General features: G+C 39.5%; 1 protein-coding gene across 6 annotated transcripts in view; it reads left to right on the plus strand.

The window, feature by feature from the left end:
* Positions 1-24,597, plus strand: part of CCT6B (chaperonin containing TCP1 subunit 6B) — a 35,971-nt gene that overhangs the window by 5,889 nt on the left and 5,485 nt on the right. For 4 of the 6 annotated variants that reach the window (XM_027517532.1, XM_027517528.1, XM_027517533.1 and 1 more), the window contains 6 exons: positions 6,080-6,183; positions 9,887-9,997; positions 10,161-10,320; positions 17,069-17,151; positions 17,651-17,747; positions 18,267-18,414. In XM_027517532.1, coding sequence (XP_027373333.1) covers positions 6,080-6,183; positions 9,887-9,997; positions 10,161-10,320; positions 17,069-17,151; positions 17,651-17,747; positions 18,267-18,414 — 703 coding nt within the window. The remainder of the gene's footprint in view (positions 1-6,079; positions 6,184-9,886; positions 9,998-10,160; positions 10,321-17,068; positions 17,152-17,650; positions 17,748-18,266; positions 18,415-24,597) is intronic. The other 2 variants (XM_027517529.1, XM_027517531.1) reach the window with 2 other exon arrangements.

Raw genomic sequence — 24,597 nt, forward strand, 5'->3', positions numbered from 1 at the left:
GAGTACAGACTAACACATGGTGACATTTTTCTTTTTCTTATAAGATAATCAACTATTCGTGTGTGCTTGTGTGTGTCTGTGTGTGTGCACGTGCGCGCACGCTCAGTTGTGTCCTACTCTTTGCAACACCATGGACTCTTTGCTTCTCTGCCCATGGAATTTTCCAGGCAAGAATAGTGGAGTGGGTTGCCGTTTCCTTCTCCAGGGGATCTTCCCAACCTGGGGATGGAACCTGCATCTCTTATGTCCCCTGCATTGGTAGGTAGATTCTTTACCACTGTGCCACCTGGGAAGCCCCCAGTCAGCTATGACATGTGGTCCTTTTGAACATACAATAAAATATAGAAGACAGACATTTATTTATAGGCTTACTTATAGAATAGATTTGATTGGTCAGAACAGTATGTGTAATTTTTCAAAAGTGTCATGTTAAACCTTTTGTTATTAAGTTGGGCTTGGCTACCTGTGGATCACCCCCTCTGGACACCACTGGAATTATATACTGGTCTCCTAAAGCTAGAGGTCCATATTTATTATGCGAGGTTGGGGACATAGTTTTGACAGTGTACCTTGTAATTGAGATTACCACTTTAATGAACATGAGGGAGTTGATAGATAATATTCAAATCTGGGAAATGTATACATGTTTACTTATAAAGGTAGAATATATAAATATATAAGGTTGGGAATTCTGGGAAAGTTTTTTTTTTTATCAGATACCTATAGTTGGATGATGTCATCATTGTTCCTCCGCTTTACTGTTTTTGAAACGAGTGTGTTAGTGTATCAGGAATGAAGAGATCATAAGACATTGACATATAAATCAGAATTGTATCTTACTAATTTACTTTGGAAATTAGAAACTGAACTGAACTGAATTTACTTTGAGAAATACAAATACCAGATGGACCGAAACACCTGAGTTCTTTCTACTCAGTTCTTCAGTTCAGTTCAGTCGCTCAGTCATGTCCGACTCTTTGCAACCCCATGCACTGCAGCACAATAGGCTTCTCTGTCCATCACCAACTCCTGAAGCTTACTCAAACTTATGTCCATCAAGCGAGTGATGCCATCCAACTATCTCATTCTATCATCCCCTTCTCTCATTTTCAATCTCTCCCAGCCTTAGGGTCTTTTCCGATGAGTCAATTCTTTGCCTCAGGTGACCAAAGGATTGGAGTTTCAGCTTCAGCATCGGTCCTTCCAATGCATATTCAGGACTGATTTCCTTTAGGATGGACTAGTTGGATCTCCTTGCAGTCTAAGGGACTCTCAAGAGTCTTCTCCAACACCACAGTTCAGAAGCATCAATTCTTCGGTGCTCAGCTTTCCTTTATAGTCCAACTCTCACATCCATACATGACTACTGGAAAAACCATAGCCTTGACTAGACGGACCTTTGTTGGCAAAGTAATGTCTCTGCTTTTTAATATGCTGTCTAGGTTGGTCATAGCTTTTCATCCAAGGAGCAAGTGTCTTTTAATTTCATGGCTGCAGTCACCATCTGCAATGATTTTGGAGCCCCCCAAAATAAAGTCTGTCACTGTTTGCACTGTTTCCCCATCTATTTGCCATGAAGTGAGGGGCCAGATGCCATGATATTAGTTTTCTGAACGTTGAATTTTAAGCCTACCTTTTCACTTTCCTCTTTCACTTTCATCAAGAGAATTTTTAGTTCTTCTTCACTTTTCTGCCATAAGGGTGGTGCCATCTGCATATCTGAGGTTATTGATACTCCTCTTGGCAGCCTTGATTCCAGCTTGTTCTTCATCCAGCCTGGCATTTCACATGATGTACTTTGCGTATAAGTTAAATAAGCAGGATGACAATATACAACCTTGACATTGTCCTTTCCTGATTTGGAACCAGTCTGTTGTTCCATGTCCAGTTCTGACTGTTGCTTCTTGACCTGCATACAGATTTCTCAGGAGGCAGGTCAGGTGGTCTGGTATTCCCATCTCTGGAAGAATTTTCCACAGTTTGTTGTGATCCACACAAAGGCTTTGGTGTAGTCAATAAAGCAGAAGTAGATGTTTTTCTGGAGCTCTCTTGCTTTTTGATGATCCAGCAGATGTTGGCAATTTGATCTCTGGTTCCTCTGCCTTTTCTAAATCCAACTTGAACATCTGAAAGTTCATGGTTCACGTATTGCTGAAGCCTGGCTTGGAGAATTTTGAGCATTACTTTACTAGCGTGTGAGATGAGTGCAACTGTGTGGTAGTTTGAACATTCTTTGGCATTGCCTTTCTTTGGGATTGGAATGAAAACTGACCTTTTCCAGTCCTGTGGCCACTGCTGAGTTTTCCAGATTTGCTGGCATATTGAGTGCAGCACTTTCATGGTATCATCTTTTAGGATTTGAAATAGCTCAACTGGAATTCTATCCCCTCCACTAGCTTTGTTCGTAGTGATGCTTCCTAAGGCCCACTTGACTTTGCATTCCAGGATGTCTGGTTCTAGGTGAGTGATCACACCATCATGGTTATCTGGGTCATGAAGATCTTTTTTGTATATTTCTTCTGTGTATTCTTGCCATCTTTTCTTAATATCTTCTGCTTCTGTTAGATCCATATCATTTCTGTCCTTTATTGTGCCCATCTTTGCATGAAATGTTCCCTTGGTAGCTCTAATTTTCTTGAAGAGATCTCTAGTCTTTCCCATTCTGTTGTTTTCCTCTATTTCTTTGCATTGATCCCTGAGGAAGGCTTTCTTATCTCTCCTTGCTATTCCTTGGAACTCTGCATTCAAATGGGTGTATCTTTCCTTTTCTCCCTTGCCTTTTGCTTCTCTTTATGTCTCAGCTCTTTGTAAGGCCCCTTCAGACAACCATTTTGCCTTATTGCATTTGTTCTTCTTGGGGATGGTCTTTATCACTGCCTCCTATACAGTGTCACGAACCTCTGTCCGTAGTTCTTCAGGCACCTTGTCTATCAGATGTAATCTCTTGAATGTATTTGTCACTTCCACTGTATAATTTTAAGGGATTTGATTTAGGTCATACCTGAATGGTCTAGTGGTTTTCCCTACTTTCTTCAATTTAAGTCTGAATTTGACAATAAGAAGTTCACCTGAGCCACAGTCAGTTTCCGATCTTATTTTTGCTGACTGTACAGAGCTTCTCCCTCTTTGGCTGCAAAGAATATAATGAATCTGATTTCAGTATTGACCCTCTGATGATGTCCATGTGTAGAGTCTTCTCTTGTGTTGTTGGAAGAGAGTGTTTGCTATGACCAGTGCGTTCTCTTAGTGAAACCCTGTCAGCCTTTGCCCTGTTTCATTTTGTACTCCAAGGGCAAATTTGCCTGTTACTCTAGGTAGCTCTTGACTTGCTACTTTTGCATTCCAGTCCCCTATAATGAAAAGGACATCTTTTTTGGGTGTTAGTTCTGTCATGCGAGTGTATGTTCCTCGGTTCTTTGTCTCGTCACAACAAAGATTTGGAGCAACGGACCTTAAAGCCCTCGGCGCATCACAGCTCTCGGGTCTTGGACAAACCGTGTTACAGCTCTTAGGCAAATCAGTGTTACTGATACACTAAATAAAATACTCTATTTTATTTAGAAGATAGCAGGAGAGTGAGAGAGAGAGAGAGAAAGAGAGAGAGAAAAGAGCACACGCACGCAGGAGAGAGTCCGAGAGAAAGCGCTTTGGCTCCTCCTTGTGTATGTTTTTTCCTCCACCTGGGCCTGCCCTATGCAAATTGGGCTTAGCCAGGAGTGCTGTTTGTTCTGTTTGTTCTGCCTGAAGTCTTCACTCTGGCCCTCGGACCTTCCTTGTCTTTTAGCCACCACCATTTTGGACTCCTTTTCCCTATTCTACCTACCTAACAGTTCTAGAAGGTCTTGTAGGTCTTCATAGAACTATTCAGCTTCTTCAGCGTTACTGGTTGGGGCATAGACTTGTATTACTGTGATACTGAATGGTTTGCCTGGAAGCGAACAGAGATCATCCTGTTGTTTTTGAGATTGCATCCCAGTACTGCATTTTGGACTCTTTTGTTGACTATGAGGGCTACTCCCTTTCTTCTACGGGATTCTTCCCCATAGTAGTAGATATAATGGTCATCTGAGTTAAATTCACCCATTCCAGTTCATTTTAGTTCACTCATTCCTAAAATGTTGATGTTCCCTCTTGCCATCTCCTGTTTGACCAGTTCCAATTTGCTTTGATTCATGGAGCTAACATTCCAGGTTCCTATGCAATATCGTTCTTACAGCATCGGACTTTACTTCCATCGCCAGTCACATCCACAAGTGAGTATTGTTTTCACTTTGGCTCTGTCTCTTCATTCTTCCTGGAGTTATTTTTCTACTAATCTCCAGTAGCATATTGGACGCCTATCTACCTGGGGAGTTCATCTTTCAGTGTCATACCTTTTTGCCTTTTCATACTGTTCATGTGGTTCCCAAGGCAAGAATACTGAAGTGATTTGCCATTCCCTTCTCCAGTGGACCACGTTTTGTCAGAACTCTACACCATGACCCATGCATCTTGGTTGGCCCTACATGGCATGGCTCATAGTTTCATTGAGTTAGACAAGGCTGTAGTCCATGTGATCAGTTTGGTTAGTTTTCTGTGATTGTGGTTTTCATTCTGTCTGTCCTCTGATGGAGAAGGGTAAGAGGCTTATGGAGGCTTCTTGGTGGAAGAGACCTACTGAGCGGGAAACTGGAACTTGTTCTTATGGGCAGGGCTGTGCTCAGTAAATCTTTAATCCAGTGTTCTTTTGATGGGCAGGGCTGTGTTCCCTCCCTGTTGCTTACCAATAATAAAACTGACTGGGGAAATCAAACTAAGAAATTAAGGCATTTTCTTGCTAAGCAGAGTCTATATAAAGACTGCTATATTTTCTGCTGTTAGAGTACATATTGGAGAAGGTGATGGCACCCCACTGCAGTACTCTTGCCTGGAAAATCTCATGGACAGAGGAGCCTGGTAGGCTGAAGTCCATGGGGTCGCTACGAGTCAGACACAACTGAACGACTTTGCTTTCACTTTCCACTTTCATGCATTGGAGAAGGAAATGGCAATCCACTCCAGTGTTCTTGCCTGGAGAATCCCAGGGATGGGGGAGCCTGGTGGGCTGCCGTCTATGGGGTCGCACAGAGTTGGACACGACTGAAGCGATTTAGCAGCAGCAGAATACATATATCACCTGGCGCCCATTAGGGCTATCTAATTAGGGTCCCCATTCTCTTTTGGAGCTACAGAAACACTGTATACTCTCACTTTCCAGTGGTTTATCATTATTCCCCTTAGGCATCAAACCCCTAAATCATATTCCCTCAGTAAACTTTTCCAAGATACAGATTTTTTTCCCTTTATTTATATTTTAGGATGGTTATACTACAGCACTTAATTTCTGTAGTCAGTTATTTTAGTATTACTTTCTGAGTTAAGCTATAGGCTGTGTTGTGTTGTGCTTCTCAAATTTCATATCCCTGGGGATATTTGGCAGACTAAATGAGACATATCTTTCTGAAGTGTCAATTTACTTTACAATTTTGAGGAAAAGCATTATTTTCACATTAAAACAAATGTGCAAAACAATGCTGTAAATCAACTATACTCCAGTAAAAATTAAAAAAACAAATGTATATATTGTGGCATGACATGGAAAAATTTCACAGTAAAACAGACTTAAAAATTTCATGTTGTTAGAGCAAGCATATTTGACCTCTTTCCTTAGATTACATTTCCTTCTTTTCCATTAAGGTGTCCTTTGGTGGAAAAGTCTGAGTAGTGTTGGTATAGTAGGCTTGGCAGTTAAAGACACCTCTGATTTCTAGTCCTGACTCCACTACTACCTGTTAGACTTTGTTTTAAGACCATAATTCTTAAAGTCTTCCCTGTTAAATGAAGGGTTTGGACCTGATAATCTCTGAAGTTCATGTAGGCTCTAAAATATCCACTGGCCTTGGTTATCATTAGTGTCCCTGAGAAAGTGGTATTTTTTGTCTTGCCCTGTGTTTTGGAGCCTGAAGCACTTTATCTGCTTAGTCTAGTGATCAGCTACTAGGGCCAGTGGTTTCTTTCAGTAGACCAAATAGTTTACTGTTCTAATTCATTTCTCTTTCAGGCTGTTGTGGATTCTGTTTTGGCAATTAGGAGACCGAATTATCCTATCGATCTCTTCATGGTAGAAATCATGGAGATGAAGCATAAATCGGAAACAGATACAAAGTAAGTGACATAAACTTTGACAGTGCATAGAATCTAGAATACTTGATTATCTGCAGATATTCTGTCATTAATTTCATTAGTTACTTTTATTCAACATCTTTCTATTTGTTTAGCATATATTAATTGGATACTTATCAGCAACCATTCACTTGTTTTAGGTGCTAGGAATGAAGAGTAAACAAAACAGTTTCTTTAAGACTCTTACATTTCCAATTGAAAGAGATAGCACATTATGCTAATAAGTGCTGTAAAGAGGCTAGAGCAGTTGTGTGTATGAGCATGTGTGTGATTTTAGGATAGTCAAGGAAGAACATTGTGATGAGAAAGTAAACTAAATAGCTAAAGTGGTCTTTGAAGAAATTAGAGTGGTAGCCGTGTGAACATCTAGAAGAAGAGTGTTCTAAGCAGAGGGAATAACAGTAGAAAATGTCCCAATGTAGGTGTGTTTTGAGGTGTTCTAGCGTGCCTGGGTCATAGGAAGAGAAAAAAAGGAGAAGATGAGGTCAGAGAGGTAAGACGGTCCACATTGTCTGAGTATGTATGTAGTATGTACTCAGAGTGAATAGCACCTTGTTGATTTTGGACTTAACTCATTTTAAACATTCTATTATGGAATAGTCTAAACACATACAAAAGTAGAATAGAATAGTGAATGAACTCCCACATATCTGTCACTCATCTTTATCAATTTTTAATATATGGTTCGTCTTATTTTTACCTTATATGCCCCCTTCCCTTTCTTTCTGTACTTCTCTTTCCTTTCTTTTGCCCCAAATTTGGATTATTTTGAAGCCAATTCAGATGTTGTATTTTATCTGTAAGTACTTTAGTTTCAATATACGTGTGGGTGTTTTTACATATTTATAGAAGTTTTGTTTGGTTTGTCCTTCTTCTCATTTTGTATGGTTTCCTGTTCCCCGCAGATCTTTTCAAACTTACTTTTCACTTCTTTAAACATATAGCTCACGTTTAGTGTTACAATATTTAAAGTTTTGTCTTTTCTGTTTCTGTTGTTTACTGTATTTTGTTGGTCCTCACTCATTGTGCGTTGTTTCCAGTATGTGCCATTGATTGTGTTGAAAAAAGTATTTGTAGAAATAATTTGAGACCTAGGTTGAAGCGCCTTTGTACAAAGAGGATTTGAGTTTGCTGCTGCAAGAAGCCCAGAGACTACTTTAAACTAAAGCCACAGCTTGAGGTTTTTATTGAATATCCAGTTGTTGCAAATTCTAACTACAAGTTCACATGAGGGCTGCTGGTTTATACCCTGAGTATGTAGCCTTTGAAGTTCACTTAATGTGAAAAGAGTCTTCTACGAAACTCTTTACTTTGGATAATCCTTGAGCTTTTAATTCTTTCTCCCTCTCATTATAAGATCAAAGTTCAGATATGCTTGAATTGTGAGATGACTTGAGGGTGAGTACCTGCAGTTTTCTAGTTACTCTCTGGAGTTTCTATTTTGTTTTCAGTTTTGAAAAGAAAACTTTTGTGGCTCTGTACTGTTTTGTGGCTCTCCAGTGTTTTTAAGGGTTGTTGTTGTTTTTAATCCAGCATTTTTAGTTGTTTTTGGTAGTAAAATTGGTCCAAAGTACAATTGCTGAGGGCAAGAAGTTCTTGGTTTCTGTTTGAGAAGAATCTCCGTGGTTGTTCTGTGGCAAGGACACTGTGGAGCAGGGAGTGCAGTGCAAAGGCAGAGGCAGGAGATCTCTTAGGAATCTGCTGTAATACAGGGGAGAGATGAAAAAAGGCTTGCATCAGGGTACACTTAGAAAGAAGGAGCCCCGGGATTTGTTGATGGTTCCACACAGAATGTGACAGAAGCAGAGGATTCAAGATGTCTCTTGGGTTCTGAATGAGCAGCTGGAAAAGCAGAGATGCCATTTCTTGGGAAGGAGCAGGTGTGAGGCAATAAATCAAGAGCTTAGTTTGGGGACTGTTATGTTTTAGGTGCCTATTAGATGTCCATGTGGAGATGCTGAGTAGGGATTTGGAGAGAGGTGTCAGGCATTCAGGATAGAGGTCTGGACTGGAAATATTTATTTGGGAGTCATTGGTGTATGGATGACTGAAAGCTCTGAGAGTTAATTAGATCATCTGGAAAGTGATAAAGATAGAGAAAAGAGGAAGTTTAAAGATTGAGCCCTGAAAACTGCAGTGTTTAGAAACTGAGAAGATGAGGAGGACTGAACAAAGGAGACTGAAAAAGGGTGGTCAGTGAGAAAGGAGGAGAGCCAGGAAAGAGCAGTATCGCAGGAGCTAAGAGAATAAAGTGTTTCAAGAAGGAGCAAATAACCTGCTGTTGACAGTTTGAGCAAGTTACGAACTAATTGGCCATTAGATTTGGAGAATGTTTAAGGGTTGAGTGTGAGAGTCAGATTGAAGGTGGGCTCAAGAGAGAATGGTTTGGAAAGAAGTGAGGATGCAAATACTGACAACTCAGAGGAGTTAGCTCTAACGGGGAGCAGAGAAGTGGCACAATAGCTGGAACGGAATGTGGGAATGGGGTCGAAGGGGAATCATTGTTTGTTTTAAAGATGAGAATTACCCTGATGAGGATGCTTGTGGAGGCAGGAACAGTTGATGGGAGGGAAGAGGGGACAGTTGCAGAAGCTGAGAGGGGAAATGGAATTCAGTCCACAGGTTGGGGGGTCGACCTTAGAGAGGAGGGAGCATGGGCAGTTCATTTCTGTTCATAGGAGCTTGAGGTTCAAGTGCTGGTAGAGGTCGTGATGGGACAGAGTGTTTATTTTCTCAAGCAAAGTCACTTGCTGAGGGTGAGAAGCAGTGGAAGAGTGAAGGAGACTTGAAGAATGAAGAATACTGAACATGTAGTTTCTTTCTTTCTTCCTAAATAAAATGTCTTCACATTCAGTTAGGAGTTGGAGTAATCCAGTTAGAAGAAAATTTTGTAAACTTCCCTATAATTATGTTCAACTATTTAAAAAAATCACGTCTTTACATTAATGAATAACAAATATTGGTTATAAGAGATTCATAAGTAGAAATGCATTTCCTAGTTGGGTGTAAATGAATTTTTGAAAGTTATAGAAATATTTCCTCTTGAAAGGTCATTTGGAAAACAGGAAAAAAGCCCCCCGCTCCCTCCCCCTGCCAATTATCTCTGTTCCTACCACCCAAGCATAACTCTACTCTTAGTTTTCTTCTGTTTTTCCTTTTCAATGCCAAGAAGCTTATTAAGAATAGTGATAATCATACTTTATAGGTAATTTGTCATTCTCTGCTTATAAATATAGCTACCCCTGTAAATATTTTTTCCGTGTTATTACATGGTTTTCATGACTAGCCAATAGTCAAGTCCTTGTGTGCTGAACAATGTCCTATTGTTGGACATTTAGGTTAACAGTTTTTAGTTATTCCATATAATTAGTTTGAACAAATGTTCTTTAGAAACTCATTGTGTGTCTCCCTTTCATTACTTGATCAGCTGTGTCACATGTTTGAGGCACATAATTTAAAGAATAATTCTGGATTGACTTTTCATTGTCACTTCACAGTCACACTGTGTTAAAATAGGTTCTTTTTTCTAATTTTATGAATTATGTGTTGGGTTTAAAGCTGGTGTAAGGCAATAGTGTGTAACAATTGCTATGGCAGTTCTGTTACCACTTTAAAAGTATAATTTAATTTTATACTAAATTTACAGTGTATATTCAAAATAAGAAACAGTGCATATTTTTACTAGGTTGATCAAAGGGTTAGTTCTGGATCATGGCGCCCGCCATCCAGATATGAAGAAACGAGTAGATGATGCATTTATCCTTACCTGTAATGTATCGCTAGAATATGAAAAAACGTAAGTGTCCCAGTTACTCTTTGTATCCTTTGAAATTGTTTTTTTTTTCTAAAAGTGTTTTTTAGCCCCTATTTTTACCTACCAAATGTTTAATATAAACCCTTTCTACTTTCCTGTTTTTCCCTGCCTTACCTTTACTAGCTTGTCTTTATTAATATTCTAGTGAGGTGAGCTCTGGTTTCTTTTATAAGACTGCAGAAGAGAAAGAGAAATTGGTAAAAGCAGAAAGAAAATTTATTGAAGACAGAGTACAAAAAATAATAGACTTGAAAGACAAAGTCTGTGCTCAGTCTAATAAAGGATTTGTTGTCATTAATCAAAAGGTGAGAAAAAAGTTTAGATTTTTCACTGTTTGTAAATGTTCCTCAGTGTTTTGCCAAGTGTGGTTTGTGGGCCCCATGTTAGGGCATATCTGTGAGGTCAAAACTGTTTTCATAATAGTAATAATAATGCCTTTTACATTGTGTTGATGTGTGCAAGGATGATGCAAAGCAGCGATAGGTAAAACCACTGGCACCTGAGAACAAATCATAGCTGTAGCACCAAACTGTACTAGTCATCGTATTCTCTATTGCCACATCACCCGACATACAAAAAGGGCAGTTTCATTTAAGAATGTTTTGATGAAATAGGAAAACTTAATAATTTTATCAAATTTTGATCCCTGAAATTGCACCTTTAATTTTTAATTGAAGTATAGTTGGTTTACAACACTGTATTAATTTCAGGTGTACAGCATAATGGGCTTCCCTGATAGCTCAGATGGTAAAGAACCTGCCTGATTTTTGCAGATTATACTCCATTATAGTTTATTATAAGATAATAGGTATATCCCTGTGCTATACAGTATATCCTTGTTGATATATATAAAAGATAAAAAATATAAAAGAAGGCTTATCTATTTTTTAAAAACTTAAAGAATTATTTTTATTTTTGGCCGTGCTGGGTCTTCGTTGGGCTTTTCTTTTTTCAGTTGCAGTGCACACGTTTCTCGCTGGTGGCTTCTCTTGTTGTGGCGCAGGGGCTCTAGAGCACAGGCTCAGTAGTTGTGGCACACAGGCTTAGATGTTCTGGCATATGGGAGTTAGCCCATGGCCTGCGGGATCTTCCTGGATCAGAGGTCGAACTCCTGTCTCCTGCACTGGCAGGCAGATTCTTTACTGCTGAACCACTGGGGAAACCCTATCTGTTTTATGTACAGCAGCTTGTATGTGCCCATCCCATACCCTGATGTGTTCCCCCCCTGCTTTCTCTTTCCCCTTTGGGAACTACAGGTTTGTTTTCTACATCTGTGAATCTGTTTCTGTTTTGCACATACATTCATTTGTATTACTTTTTAGCTTCCACATATAAGTGGTATCATATAGTGTTTGTCTTTCTCTAACTTATTTCACTGAATGTAATATTCTTTTGATCCATCCATGTTGCTACAGATGGCAGTATTTCATTCTTTTTTATGGCTGAGTAATATTTCATTGTATATATATATATAGCAATTTTCTCCATTCATCTGTTGATGGGCATTAGGGTTGCCACCATGTCTTGGCTGTTGTAAATAGTGCTGCTGTGAACATTGAGGTGCATGTTTTTTTTTGAATTACTGTTTTCTGGAAATATACCCAAAGTGGATGTATCCTTTTATAATTCTATGTCACAAAATTTGAGGTATGGACAAAATACTTCTGCTACGTATCAAAATAAGGGTCTTGAAGCTCTTGTGTAATTGAGTTGCAAGCTAACATAGCCACTTTTTTCATGGAATGCCATTTTTACTTGAAAGAATGACTGACAGGATGGTTATTTAGACATGGGTATTTGGTAGGTTTTTCTCAAAAATGACTGAAACAGTCTTGCCACTTCAAGGAAACAATAGACAGTATGTATTGGCAATAATAACATTTGAGCTTTCAAACAAAAGTTAGAATTTTGGAAAATTTGTATCTGTCACTTTGAGCTTGACAGTTTTCCAATACTTGAAAGACTTTTCTGATAATATTAGTGATGACATTAGCAAATGTGATATTTTTGATGTTGTATAACCATGAAAATTCTTAAAGAGATGGGAACACCAGACCACCTTACCTGTCTCCTGAGAAACCTGTATGTGATTCAAGAAGCGACAGTTAGAACCTTACATGGAACAACAGACTGGTTCAAATTTGGTGAGTACGACATAGCTGTGTAATATCACCCTGTTTATTTAACTTATATGCAGAGTACATCATGCAAAATACCAGGCTGGATGAATCACCAGCTGGAATCAAGATTTCCAGGAAAAATATCAACAACCTCAGATATGCAGATGATATCTCTCTAATGGCAGAAAGTGAAGAGGGCATAAAGACCCTCTTGACGAGGGTGAAAGAGGAGAGTGAAAAAGCTGGCTTAAAACTCAACATTCAGAAAACTAAGATCATGACATCCAGTTCCATCACTTCATGGCAAATAGATGGGGAAACAATGGAAGCAGTGACAGATTTTATTTTCTTGGACTCCAAAAGTCACTGTGGATGGTGACTGCAGCCATGAAATTAAAAGATGCTTACTCCTTGAAAGGAAAGCTCTGACCAACCTAGAAAGCATCTTGAAAAGTAAAGACATCACTTTGCTAACAAAGGTCCATGTAGTCAAAGCTATGGCTTTTCCAATAGTCATGTATGGGTGTGAGAGTTGGACCATGAAGAAGGCTGAGCCCTGAAAATTGGTGCCTTTGAACTGTGGTGCTAGAGAAGACTCTTGAGAGGCTTCTAGTGACTGACCTGAACTGAATGATTTTATTTTAAAGGGATTAATAAATATTGCAAAAATGTCAATTTTAACTTTAGTGAGTTAAGTTCAGTCTCTCAGTCATGTAGGACTGTTTGCAACCCCATGGACTGCAGGCTTCTCTGTCCATCACCAACTCCTGAAGCTTACACAAACTCATGTCCGTCGAGTAACTGATGCCATCCAACCATCTCATCCTGTCGTCCCCTTCCCCTCCCACCTTCAATCTTTCCCAGCATCAGGGTCTTTTCCAATGAGTTAGTTCTTCCCATCAGGTGGCCAAAATATTGGAGCTTCAGCTTTAGCATCAGTACTTCCAATGAATATTCAGAACTGATCTCCTTTAGGATTGACTGCTTGGATCTCTTTGCAGTCCAAGGGACTCTAAAGAGAGTTCTCCAATGCCACAGTTCAAAAGCATCAATTCTTCGGTGCTCAGCTTTCTTTATAGTCCAACTCTCACATCCGTACATGACTACTGGAAAAACCATAGCCTTGACTAGATGGACCTTTGTTGGCAAAGTAATCTCTGCTTTTTGATATGCTGTCTAGGTTGGTCATAACTTGTCTTCCAAGGAGCAGTGTCTTTTAATTTCATGGCTGCAGTCACCAACCACAGTCATTTTGGAGCCCCAAAAAATAAAGTCTGTCACTGTTACCATTGTTTCCCCATCTGTTTGCCATGACGTGATGGGACCGGATGTCATGATCTTAGTTTTATGAATGTTGAATTTTAAGCCAACTTTTTCACTGTCCTTTCACTTTCATCAAGAGGCTCTTTAGTTCTTCTTCACTCTGTGCCATAAGAGTGGTGTCATCTGCATATCTGAGGTTATTGATATTCCTCCCGGCAGTCTTGATTCCAGCTCGTGCTTCATCCAGCCTGGCATTTCGCATGATGTACTCTGCATATAAGTTAAACAAGCAGGATGACAATATACAACCTTGACGTACTCCTTTCCTGATTTGGAACCAGTCTGTTGTTCCATGTCCAGTTCTGACTGTTGCTTCTTGACCTGCATACAGATTTCTCAGGAGGCAGGTCAGGTGGTCTGGTATTCCCATCTCTTGAAGAATTTTCCACAGTTTGTTGTGATCCACACAAAGGCTTTGGTGTAGTCAATAAAACAGAAGTAGATGTTTTTCTGGAGCTCTCTTGCTTTTTTGGTGATCCAGCGGATGTTGGCAATTTGATCTCTGGTTCCTCTGCCTTTTCTAAAACCAGCTTGAACATCTGGAAGTTCACGGTTCATGTATTGCTGAAGCTTGGCTTGGAGAGTTTTGAGCATTACTTTGCTAGCGTGTGAGATGAGTGCAACTGTGTGGGAGTTTGAACATTCTGTGGCATTGCCTTTCTTTGGGATTGGAATGAAAACTGACCTTTTCCCATCCTGTGGCCACTGCTGAGTTTTCCAGATTTGCTGGCGTATTGAGTGTAGCACTTTCACAGAATCATCTTTCAGGATTTGAAATAGCTCAACTGGAATTCCATCCCCTCCACTAGCTTTGTTCGTAGTGATGCTTCCTAAGGCCCACTTGACTTTGCATTCCAGGACGTCTGGCTCTAGGTGAGTGATCACACCATCGTGGTTATCTGGGTCATGAGATCTTTTTTGTATATTTCTTCTGTGTGTTCTTGCCACCTCTTCTTAATATCTTCTGCTTCAGTTAGATACATACCATTTCTGTCCTTTATTGTGCCCATCTTTGCATGAAATGTTCCCTTGGTAGCTCTAATTTTCTTGAAGAGATCTCTTCCCCATTCTATTGTTTTCCTCTATTTCTTTGCATTGATCGCTGAGGAAGGCTTTCTTATCTCTCCTTGCTGTTCCTTGGAACTCTGCATTCAAATGGGTATATCTTTCCTTTTCTCCTTTGCTTTTCGCTTCTCTTCTTTTTTCAGCTATTTGTAAGACCTCCTTAGACAACCATTTTGCCTTTTTGCATTTGTTTTTCTGGGGGATGATCTTTTTTTTTTTCCTGGGGGATGATCTTGATCACTGCCTCCTGTACAATATCATGAACCTCTGTCCATAGTTCTTCAGGCACTCTGTCTATCAGATCTAATTCCTTGAATTTGTCTGTCACTTCCACTGTATAATCATAAGGGATTTGATTTAGGCCATACCTGAATGGTCCTAGTGGTTTTCCCTACTTTCTTCAATTAAAGTCTGAATGTGGCAATAAGGAGTTCATGATCTGAGCCACAAGCTCCCGGTCTTGTTTTGCTGACTGTACAGAGCTTCTCCATCTTTGGCTGCAAAGAATAAAATCAGTCTGATTTCGGTAGTGACCCTCTGGTGATGTCCATGTGTAGAGTCTTCTCTTATGTTGTTGGAAGAGGGTGTTTGCTATGACCAGTGAGTTCTCTTGGCAAAACCCTGTCCGCCTTTGCCCTGCTTCAGTTTGTACTCCAAGGGCAAATTTGCCTGTTAGTCCAGGTGTTTCTTGACTTGCTACTTTTGCATTCCAGTCCCCTATAATGAAAAGGACATCTTTTTTGGGTGTTAGTTCTAGAAGGTCTAGAACTAACAGAACTAGAACTAACAGAACTAGAACTAACAGAACCATTCAACTTCAGCTTCTTCAGCATTACTGGTCAGGGCATAGACTTGGATTACTGTGATATTGAATGGTTTGCCTTGGAAACGAACAGAGATCATCCTGTTGTTTTTGAGATTGCATCCAAGTACTGCATTTCGGACTCTTTTGTTAACTATTAGGGCTACTCCATTTCTTCTATGGGAGTCTTGCCCACGGTAGTAGATATCATGGTTATCTGAGTTACATTCACTCATTTCAGTCCATTTTAATTCATTGATTCCTAAAATGTCAATGTTCACTCTTGCCATCTCCTGTTTGACTACTTCTAATTTACCTTGATTCATGGACCTAACATTCCAGGTTCCTCTGCAACACTGCTCTTTACAGCATCAGACTTTATTTCCATCACCAGTCACATCCTCAGCTGGGTGTTGTTTTGGCTTTGGCTTCGTCATTTCATTCTTTCTCGAGTTATTTCTCCACTGATCTCCAGTAGCCTATTGGATACCTACCGATCTGGGGAGTTCATCTTTCAGTGTCTTATCTTTTTGCCTTTTCATACTGTTCATGTGGTTCTCAAGGCAAGAATACTGAAGTGGTTTGCCATTCCCTTCTCCAGTGGACCACTTTTTGTCAGAACTCTCCACTATGACCCATCCATCTTGGTTGGCCCTACATGGCATGGCTCATAGTTTCATTGAGTTAGACAAGGCTGTGGTCCATGTGATCAGTTTGGTTAATTTTCTGTGATTGTGGTTTTCATTCTTTCTGCTCTCTGATGGAGAAGGATGGAAGCTTCCTGATGGGAGAGACTGAAGGGGAAACTGGTCTTATTGTGATGCGAGGCTGTGCTCAGTAAATCTTTAATCCAATTTCTATTGATGGGCGGGGCTGTGTTACCTCCCTGAGGCCAAACTATGGTGGAGGTAATAAAGATAATGATAATGAAGGCAAATCTCCTTCAAAAGATCTGGTGGAGGCTCTACTGCACTCCCCGCCCCCGACCCTGCAGTAGACCACCGCCAGCCCATCCCTCTGCTGCTGACTCCCGGACACTCAGGGCAAGTCTGAGTCAGTCTCTTGTGGGGTCACTGCTCCTTTCTCCTGGGTCCTGGTGCACACAAGGTTTTGTTTGTGCCCTCCTAGAGTCTTTATCCCAGTCTTGTGTAAGTTCTGGCAACTCTATGGTGGGGTTAATGGCGATCTCTTCAAGAGGGCTTATGCAATACCCAGGCTGCACCCAGAGCTCCTGCCCCTGCGGCAGGCCACTGCTGACCTGTACCCCTGCAGGAGACACTCAAACACTCAAAGACAGGCTCAGTCTCTGTGGGGTCTCCTGGTATGCACAGAGGTTTTATTTGAGCCCTCAGAGCATATCTGGTGTGTATGGGGTTTGATTCTAAATGTGATTTCGCCCCTCCTACCATCTTGCTGGGGCTTCGCCTTTGCCCTTGGATGTGGGGTATCTTCTTGTGGTGGGATCTTACATTCTGCTGTTGATGGTTGTTCAGCAGCGAGTTGTAATTTTGGAGTTCTCGCAGGAGAAGATGAGTGCACGTCCTTCTACTCCACCATCTTTTTTTTCCTTTTTTTCCATGTTATAATTCTAACTTATGATAAGTATTATAGATACAGATCACATAAACGAAAGCTCTTTGGGTTCTTAATAATTTTAAGATTGTGAAGCAGTGTTGAGACCAAAAAGTTTGAGAACTATTGGCTTAAAACATGCTTATAACTTTTATGCTAATTTGATTATAGGGAATTGATCCATTTTCCTTAGATGCTCTTGCAAAACATGGCATTTTAGCTCTTCGTAGAGCAAAAAGAAGAAACATGGAAAGGTAAGCTTGCTGATAATTATGTATCTTAAGTTTTTTTATAGATTAAATTGAAACTATCCTGTGTGTTCTTTTAGCTTTTATGTCAATGTTGTTGAACAAAAAGTAACATTCAGTTCAGTTCAGTTGCCTCTGACTCTTTTTGATCCCATGGACTGCAGCATGCCAGGCCTCCCTGTCCATCACCAACTCCTGGAGTTTACCCAAACTCATGTCCATTGAGTCGGTGATGCCATCCAACCATCAAATAGTAGCATACACATTTCAAATTTTGTTCATAGTTTCAGTAAATAATGGAAGTGTTAAAAATCAAGATTGTTAATACATCTCAACTTTTTCTCATGAGATCCTCAGAAGGTTTTCATCTTCTTAAAACAGATTTGAAAATAATACAATATAATGACAGTGCAGTCTTCTGTGTTAGATTGTCTTTTTCACTTTTAACAAATTAGTCTGTATACTTTTCATAACCAAAGCTGTGATGTCATATATGTAATTTCAGACTCTCTCTTGCTTGTGGTGGAGTGGCTGTGAATTCTGTTGAAGACCTCAGTGTAGATTGCTTGGGACATGCTGGTCTTGTATATGAGTACACATTAGTGAGTATTTCTGTGGGCAGTGGTTATAATGTGAACAGCAAACTTTAAAAAAAAAACTTTTAAATTCACATTTTATGTTATGAGAATCCACAGGATACATCTTGCAGTTTATCTTTCTAAATGTTTGTTAATAGTTCAAATATAACTCAACTGTTTCAGCACATATTTGGTCAATGCTCTGTGATGTGCTCAGTTGCTTCAGTTGTATTCGACTCTTTGTGACCCTGTGGACCTCAGCCCGCCAGGCTCCAATGTCCATGGGATTTTCCAGGAATACTGGAGTGGGTTGCCATGCCTTCCTCCAGGGGATCGTCCCAACTCAGGGATGGGACCCATGTTTCCTGTGACTCTTGCATCGCAGGCAGATTCTTTACCTGCTAAGCCATCAGGGAAGTCCACATTTAGTTATACTTGATAAGAAAAATTCATATAAAGTTTGGATTCTGATAGTATCAGCTAGGTCTTGATTTCATAATGGCTTTATGTATTAAAGTTATATCTCCTTGTATTACCTTTTAGGGTGAGGAAAAGTACACTTTTATTGAGGACTGCATTAACCCTCGCTCTGTCACCTTGTTGGTTAAGGGACCAAATAAGCATACTCTCACACAAATCAAGGATGCTGTAAGGGATGGACTTCGTGCCATCAAAAATGCCATTGAAGATGGTAAGCTCTTTTTTGTGATAGATACAAAATTCGCATATTTTTAAAGTAGTAATAATCTATTATGGGATGCATAGTATTTTAAAAGATATGAATGATTCAGTTCAGTTCAGTTCAGTCACTCAGTCGTGTCCGACTCTTTGCGACCCCATGAATTGCAGCACGCCAGGCCTTCCTGTCCATCATCAGCTCCCAGAGTTCACTCAGACTCAGGTCCATTGAGTCAGTGATGCCATCCAGCCATCTCATCCTCTGTTGTCCCCTTCTCCTCCTGCCCCCAATCCCTCCCAGAATCAGAGTCTTTTCCAATGAGTCAACTCTTTCACATGAGGTGGCCAAAGTACTGGAGTTTCAGCTTTAGCATCATTCCTTCCAAAGAACACCCAGGGCTGATCTCCTTCAGAATGGACTGGTTGGATCTCCTTGCAGTCCAAGGGACTCCCAAGAGTCTTCTCCAACACCACAGTTCAAAAGCATCAGTTCTTCGGTGCTCAGCTTTCTTCACAGTCCAACTCTCACATCCATACATGACCACTGGAAAAACCATAGCCTTGACTAGATGGATGTTTGTTGGCAAAGTAATGTCTCTGCTTTTGAATTCTCTTATTTCACTTCAGACTGTTTATAGTGAAGTTTTCTCCTTCAGGATAGTCTTTTCTATAGTTCATTTAATTTAAAAAAATTTTGACTGTGCTGGGTCTTTGTCTGGTTGTAGCGAGCAGGGGCTACTCTTCCCTGCGGTGCACGGGGCTTCTCGGGTGTTGGCCTCTCCTGTTGTGGAACACAGGCTGCAGGCGCACAGGTTCAGTAGTTGTGGCACATGGACCCTGGAGCTTGCAGCTCCAGTAGTTGTGGCTCCGCAGTTGCGGCTCCCAGGCTCTAGAGCACGGACTCAGTGGCGTATGGGTTTAGTTGCTTCGGAGCATGTGGAATCTTTCCGGGCCAGGGTTGGAACCCATGTCCCCTGCAATGGCAGGCAGATCTTATCCACTGGACCACCAGGGACGTACTGAAATATTCTTAATAGTATGCTGCCTTTTCAATTAACTTCTATTTATTAAGTGAAAGAACTGATTTAATATTGTAGTATCATTTTTTATTTTTAGAAATTTATTTTTAAAACTATAAAAATGCTTTTACAGCTTAGGACCCATTCCATTTCCTCAGTGCAGTATAATTTTAAGAAAGATTAGGAAAGAATATTTATTGATAATTTATTACCAGCTTCCTTCTAAAAAGAGTTAGGGTTAGATTTTCAATAACATACTGTGTGAGAATAGTAAACACATCATGAAAAAATGCTCAACATCATTATTCATTAGGGAAATGAAAATCAAGACCACCAAGAGATACGGTTTCATGGTGATTAGGATGGCAGTAATCAAAAACCTGGACAATAATGAACATTGATGAAAATGTGGAGAAATTGGAACCTTTATACGTTGCTGTTGGAAACGGTTGGAAAACAGGCAGTTCCTCAAAGATTAAATGTAGAGTTACACTATGACCAGCACATCAGCTCTTAGATGTGCATACAAGTGAGGTAAAAATGTATGTGCACACCAAAAATACACATGAATGTTTACAGTAGCCAGCCAGTGGAAAAATCCACATATCCATTAGCTGATGAATAGGTAAATAAAATGTGGTATGTCTGTACAATGGAGTATTATAAAGGAATAAATACTGATATATGCTACAATATTGATGACCTTGAAAACATTCTATAATGTAAAAGAATCTAGGCACAAAAGTCTGTGTGTTATATGATTCCAGAAAAGGCAAAGCCATAAAAATAGATTAGCAGTTGTGATTGTCAGGGGCTGGGGGAAGAGGAAATAGGGAATGATTGCTAGTGGGTACAGGGTATTTTTAGGAAAGTATTTTGGGATTAGAATGGTGATGGCTGCACAGTCATGTGAATATACTGGAAACTACTGGGAAGTACACTTTTTTTTTTGGCTGCATAGCACGGAATCTGGGATTCCCTAACCAGGGATTGGGCCCACGCCCCCTGTGGCGGAAGTGTAGAGTCTTAACCACTGCACCAGTGTAAAGGGCTGAATTTTATGGTGTGTGAATTGTATCTCAAAAAATAGAGTAACTCTGTAAACAACACATCAGATTTGTCTGATAAGCAAAAACATAAACGTGAAATAATGGTGAAACAGAAGCTGAGATGGAAAATTAGAACCTAGGAAAATAGAATATGGATATAGCAAACATAATAGTCACTGTAATATTTAATCTGCCAGAACATAGAGATACAATCAGATATATAGTTTTCATTATTGAAAAGGAGAAATCACAGCAGTTCCTAAAGTGAAAAAATATGGGAGTTGGTATGAGAGCCTACTTCTTATAGTCACTTTTGATGAAAGCTAGTAGTAGTATTTGGAGAAGGCAATGGCCCCCCACTCCAGTACTCTTGCCTGGAAAATCGCATGGATGGAGGAGCCTGGTAGGCTGCAGTCCACGGGGCCGCCAAGAGTCGGACACGACTGAGCGACTTCACTTTCACTTTTCACTTTCATGCACTGGAGAAGGAAATGTCAACCCACTCCAGTGTTCTTGCCTGGAGAATCCCAGGGATGGGGGAGCCTGGTGGGCTGCCATCTATGGGGTCACACAGAGTCGGACACGACTGAGGTGACTTAGCAGCAGTAGCAGCAGCAGTAGTATTTTTTAAAGAAGATAAACATATGATTCAGCATGAAGGCTTTGGTAGTTCAACCTGGTTCTTAGGCTTTAGAATACAAAGAAAAATGGACTATTTTAAAAAATCACTTCAACTTCTTAGTTTTTTAAGAAATAATTTATCTAGGTAATTGACATATTATGAACTACACATGTTTAAAGTATACAGCCATGAAACAGTCCCCTCAGTCAAGACAATGAATATATTTATCACCCCGAAAAGTTACCTCATTGCCCCTTGGTCATCCTTCCTTCCTCCTCTCCCTGTGTCACCCTGCCCGTAGGCAACCTCCTGGGTGCAACAGGAAGTCAGCTTTCTGTTGCTATAGATTAGTTTGCATTTTTTAGAATCTTGTATGAGTGGAATAATACACAATGTATTCTTTTTTTTTTTTTGCTTGGCTTCTTTTACTCAACATAATTATTGTAAATTAATTAATATTATTATGTTGATCAGAGTTCATTCATTTTATTGCTAGATAGTATTCCATTATATGAATATACTACAGTTTATTTCATCAGATTCACCTATTGATGAACATTTGGTTGTTTACAGTTCTTGGTTATAGCAAATAAAGTTGTTATGAACATTTGTATACAAGTCTTTGTATGGACATATGCTTTCATTTGCCCTGGGTAAATAGCTAGGAAAGCAACGCTATGTTTAACTTTTTAGAAATTGCTCAACTGTTTTGTCATGTACTGTTTTACATTCCTATTGGTTGTTCTGCATCCTTACCAACAGTCCTGGGTATGGTCAGTCATGTTACCTTTAGCCATTCTAAAATTTAAAAAACCAAACTGTAATTGTAATTTGCATTTTCTTAATGATCATTGATGTTAAGCATCTTTTCATGTGCTTACTTGCTATCCATATCTTTGGTGAAGTTTCTGTTCAAATCTTTTGCCCTTTTAAAAATTGGGTTGTTTGTTTTCTTACTGTTGAGCTTGAGAGTTCTTTGTATATTCTGGATACAAATACCTTTTCAGATATATGATCTGTAAATATTTTCTGCTACTCTATAGTTTGTTCTGTTATTCTCTGAACAGTGTATTTCAAAGAAGAAATCTTAATTTTGATGATGTATAATTTATCAATTTTTCTTTCATGGAATATGCTTTTGGGTGATATCTAAAAAATCTTTATCTACCCAAGGTCACAAAATTTTTCTTTTATAACTGTCAGTCTTAAGTTTGTGCAGTCTCTACCACCATCTATCACAGAACATCTTTCATCTTGCAAAACTGAAACTCTGTACCCATGAAGCAGTAACTTTCCATTCTCTTCTCTCCCAAGCTCCTGGAGACCACCATTCTACATTCTGTCTTTATGAATCTGACTGTTCTACGTACTTCATATGAATGGAATCATACAGTATCTGTCCTCTTGTCAATGGCTACTTGGCTGAGTATAATGTCTTCAGGGCTCATCCATGTTATATTAATAGCATGTTTCAAAATTTCCTTCCTTTTAAGGCTGAATAATATTCCATTGTAGATATATACCACATTTTATTTATCCATTCTTTGTTTTTTTCTTGGCCACAGCTTGTGGCTTGAGGGATCTTAGTTCCCCAACAGGGATTGAACCTGTGACCGAAGTCCTAACCACTGGACTGCCAGGGAATTCCCTATCCCCTCATCTGCATTGGCAGGCAGGCTCTTCACCACTGAGCCACCAGGAAAGCCCTGGAGTTTTCTTCATGGGAAGATTTTAACCACAAATTCAGTCTCTTTTATAGATACAGGACTATTCAGTTTGTCTGTTTTTCTTGAGTGAGCTTTAGTACTTTGTGTCTTTCAAGAAATCTGTCCACTTCATCTAAGTTAAGATCATACTGCCATGAACTAAATCTGATTTGCTGCCCATTTTTGGTAGGTAAAGTTATATTGGAATATAGATGCCCCTGCTTGTTTATGTATTGTCTGTGACTTTGTGGTACGCCAGCAGAATCGAATAGTTGCAGAAGAGATGGCATGGCCTACAGAGCCTAAAATATTACCTGGCCTTTTGCAGAAAGTTTGCTAACCCCTGATCTTTGTTTTCAAATTTACTGGCATTAAGTTGTTTGTAATATTACTTTATTATCCCTTTAATATCTATAGAATCTGTAGTGATAGATTTCTACACTGTTCTCATTTCATTTCATGGATCATTTTTATTTCATTGATTTCCACTTTGGTCTTTACTATTTTCCTTCTTCTGCTTACATTAGTTTTCATTTGTTCTTCATTGGTTTGAGACCTTTGTGCTTTTCTAATATGGGTCTTTAGTGATGTAAATTTCTCTTCAGTTACTGCTTTAGTAACTTCCCACACATATTGGTATGTTGTATTTTTATAGGAGAATGGGATCTGGGAAGTTTTCAAAGCTACTGGTAATGTTCTGTTTCTTAAACTGGGTGGTAGGTACATGGGTACATTTATTTGTTTATTCTTTATATCTTATGCATGTAAATACTCTTTTGTGTTTATTCAGTATTTAACAAGGAGCTTTTAGAAGTGTGAATGGGAGGTGAGGCTGTAATTACCTTGTGGGTAGATAATTCTCTTGAGCAGTTATGTTGTACAATGAAGCAGAGAAAGGGGGTTGTAATTAAAGAATGATGTAGGATAAAAGGAGAGATTCTCTTTGTGTTGTTTATTTTAAACATGGATGATTCCAAAGCAAGTTTACTAATTCAAAGAAGAGTAAATAAACTTTATAAAACCATACCAGCAGGTGTAAGAGTTATATCCTCAACTGAAAATTGATGTGTTTAACCAGAACTTTTGCCTTAGAATAATAACACCTAATCTTTTTCTCAAACAGTTTTGGTCTGCTTATACAAGGAAGCAAATACTTCCTTGAGTTCTGAGAATTTCATACCAAAAACTATGGCCAATTTATGTTGGCCTAGCATTTTTTTTCAAATCAAATGCTGTTATTAGTTGTCTGCAACAGTAAATTTTAAGTAACTACATTTTAAGTGTAGTCATAAAGGAGAAGGATGAAGGTATGTCTGTTATTATAAACAATGAAATAAGCTGTTTGTAGCCAGCTGTTACCTGTTTAGTCCAGTCACTCAGTCATGTCCAACTCTTTGCGACCCCATGGACTGCAGCACGCCACGACTCCTGGAGTTTATTCAGACTCACATCCATTGAGTCGGTGATGCCATCTAACCATCTCATCCTCTGTCGTCCCCTTCTCCTCCTGCCTTCAATCTTTTCCAGCATCAGGGTCTTTTCAAATGAGTCAGTTCTTTGAATCAGGTGGCCAGAGTAGTGGAGCTTCAGCTTCAGCATCAGTCCTTCCAATGAATATTCAGGACTGACTTCCTTTAGGATTGACTGACTGAATCTCCTTGCAGTCCCAGGGACTCTCAAGAGTCTTCTCCAATACCATAGTTCAAAAGCATCAAGTCTTTGGCCCTCAGTTTTCTTTATAGTCCAACTCTCACATCCATACTTGACTAATGGAAAAACCATGGCTTTGACTAGATGGAT

Source organism: Bos indicus x Bos taurus, chromosome 19 (assembly GCF_003369695.1).
Source record: "Bos indicus x Bos taurus breed Angus x Brahman F1 hybrid chromosome 19, Bos_hybrid_MaternalHap_v2.0, whole genome shotgun sequence".
NCBI lineage: Eukaryota > Metazoa > Chordata > Mammalia > Artiodactyla > Bovidae > Bos > Bos indicus x Bos taurus.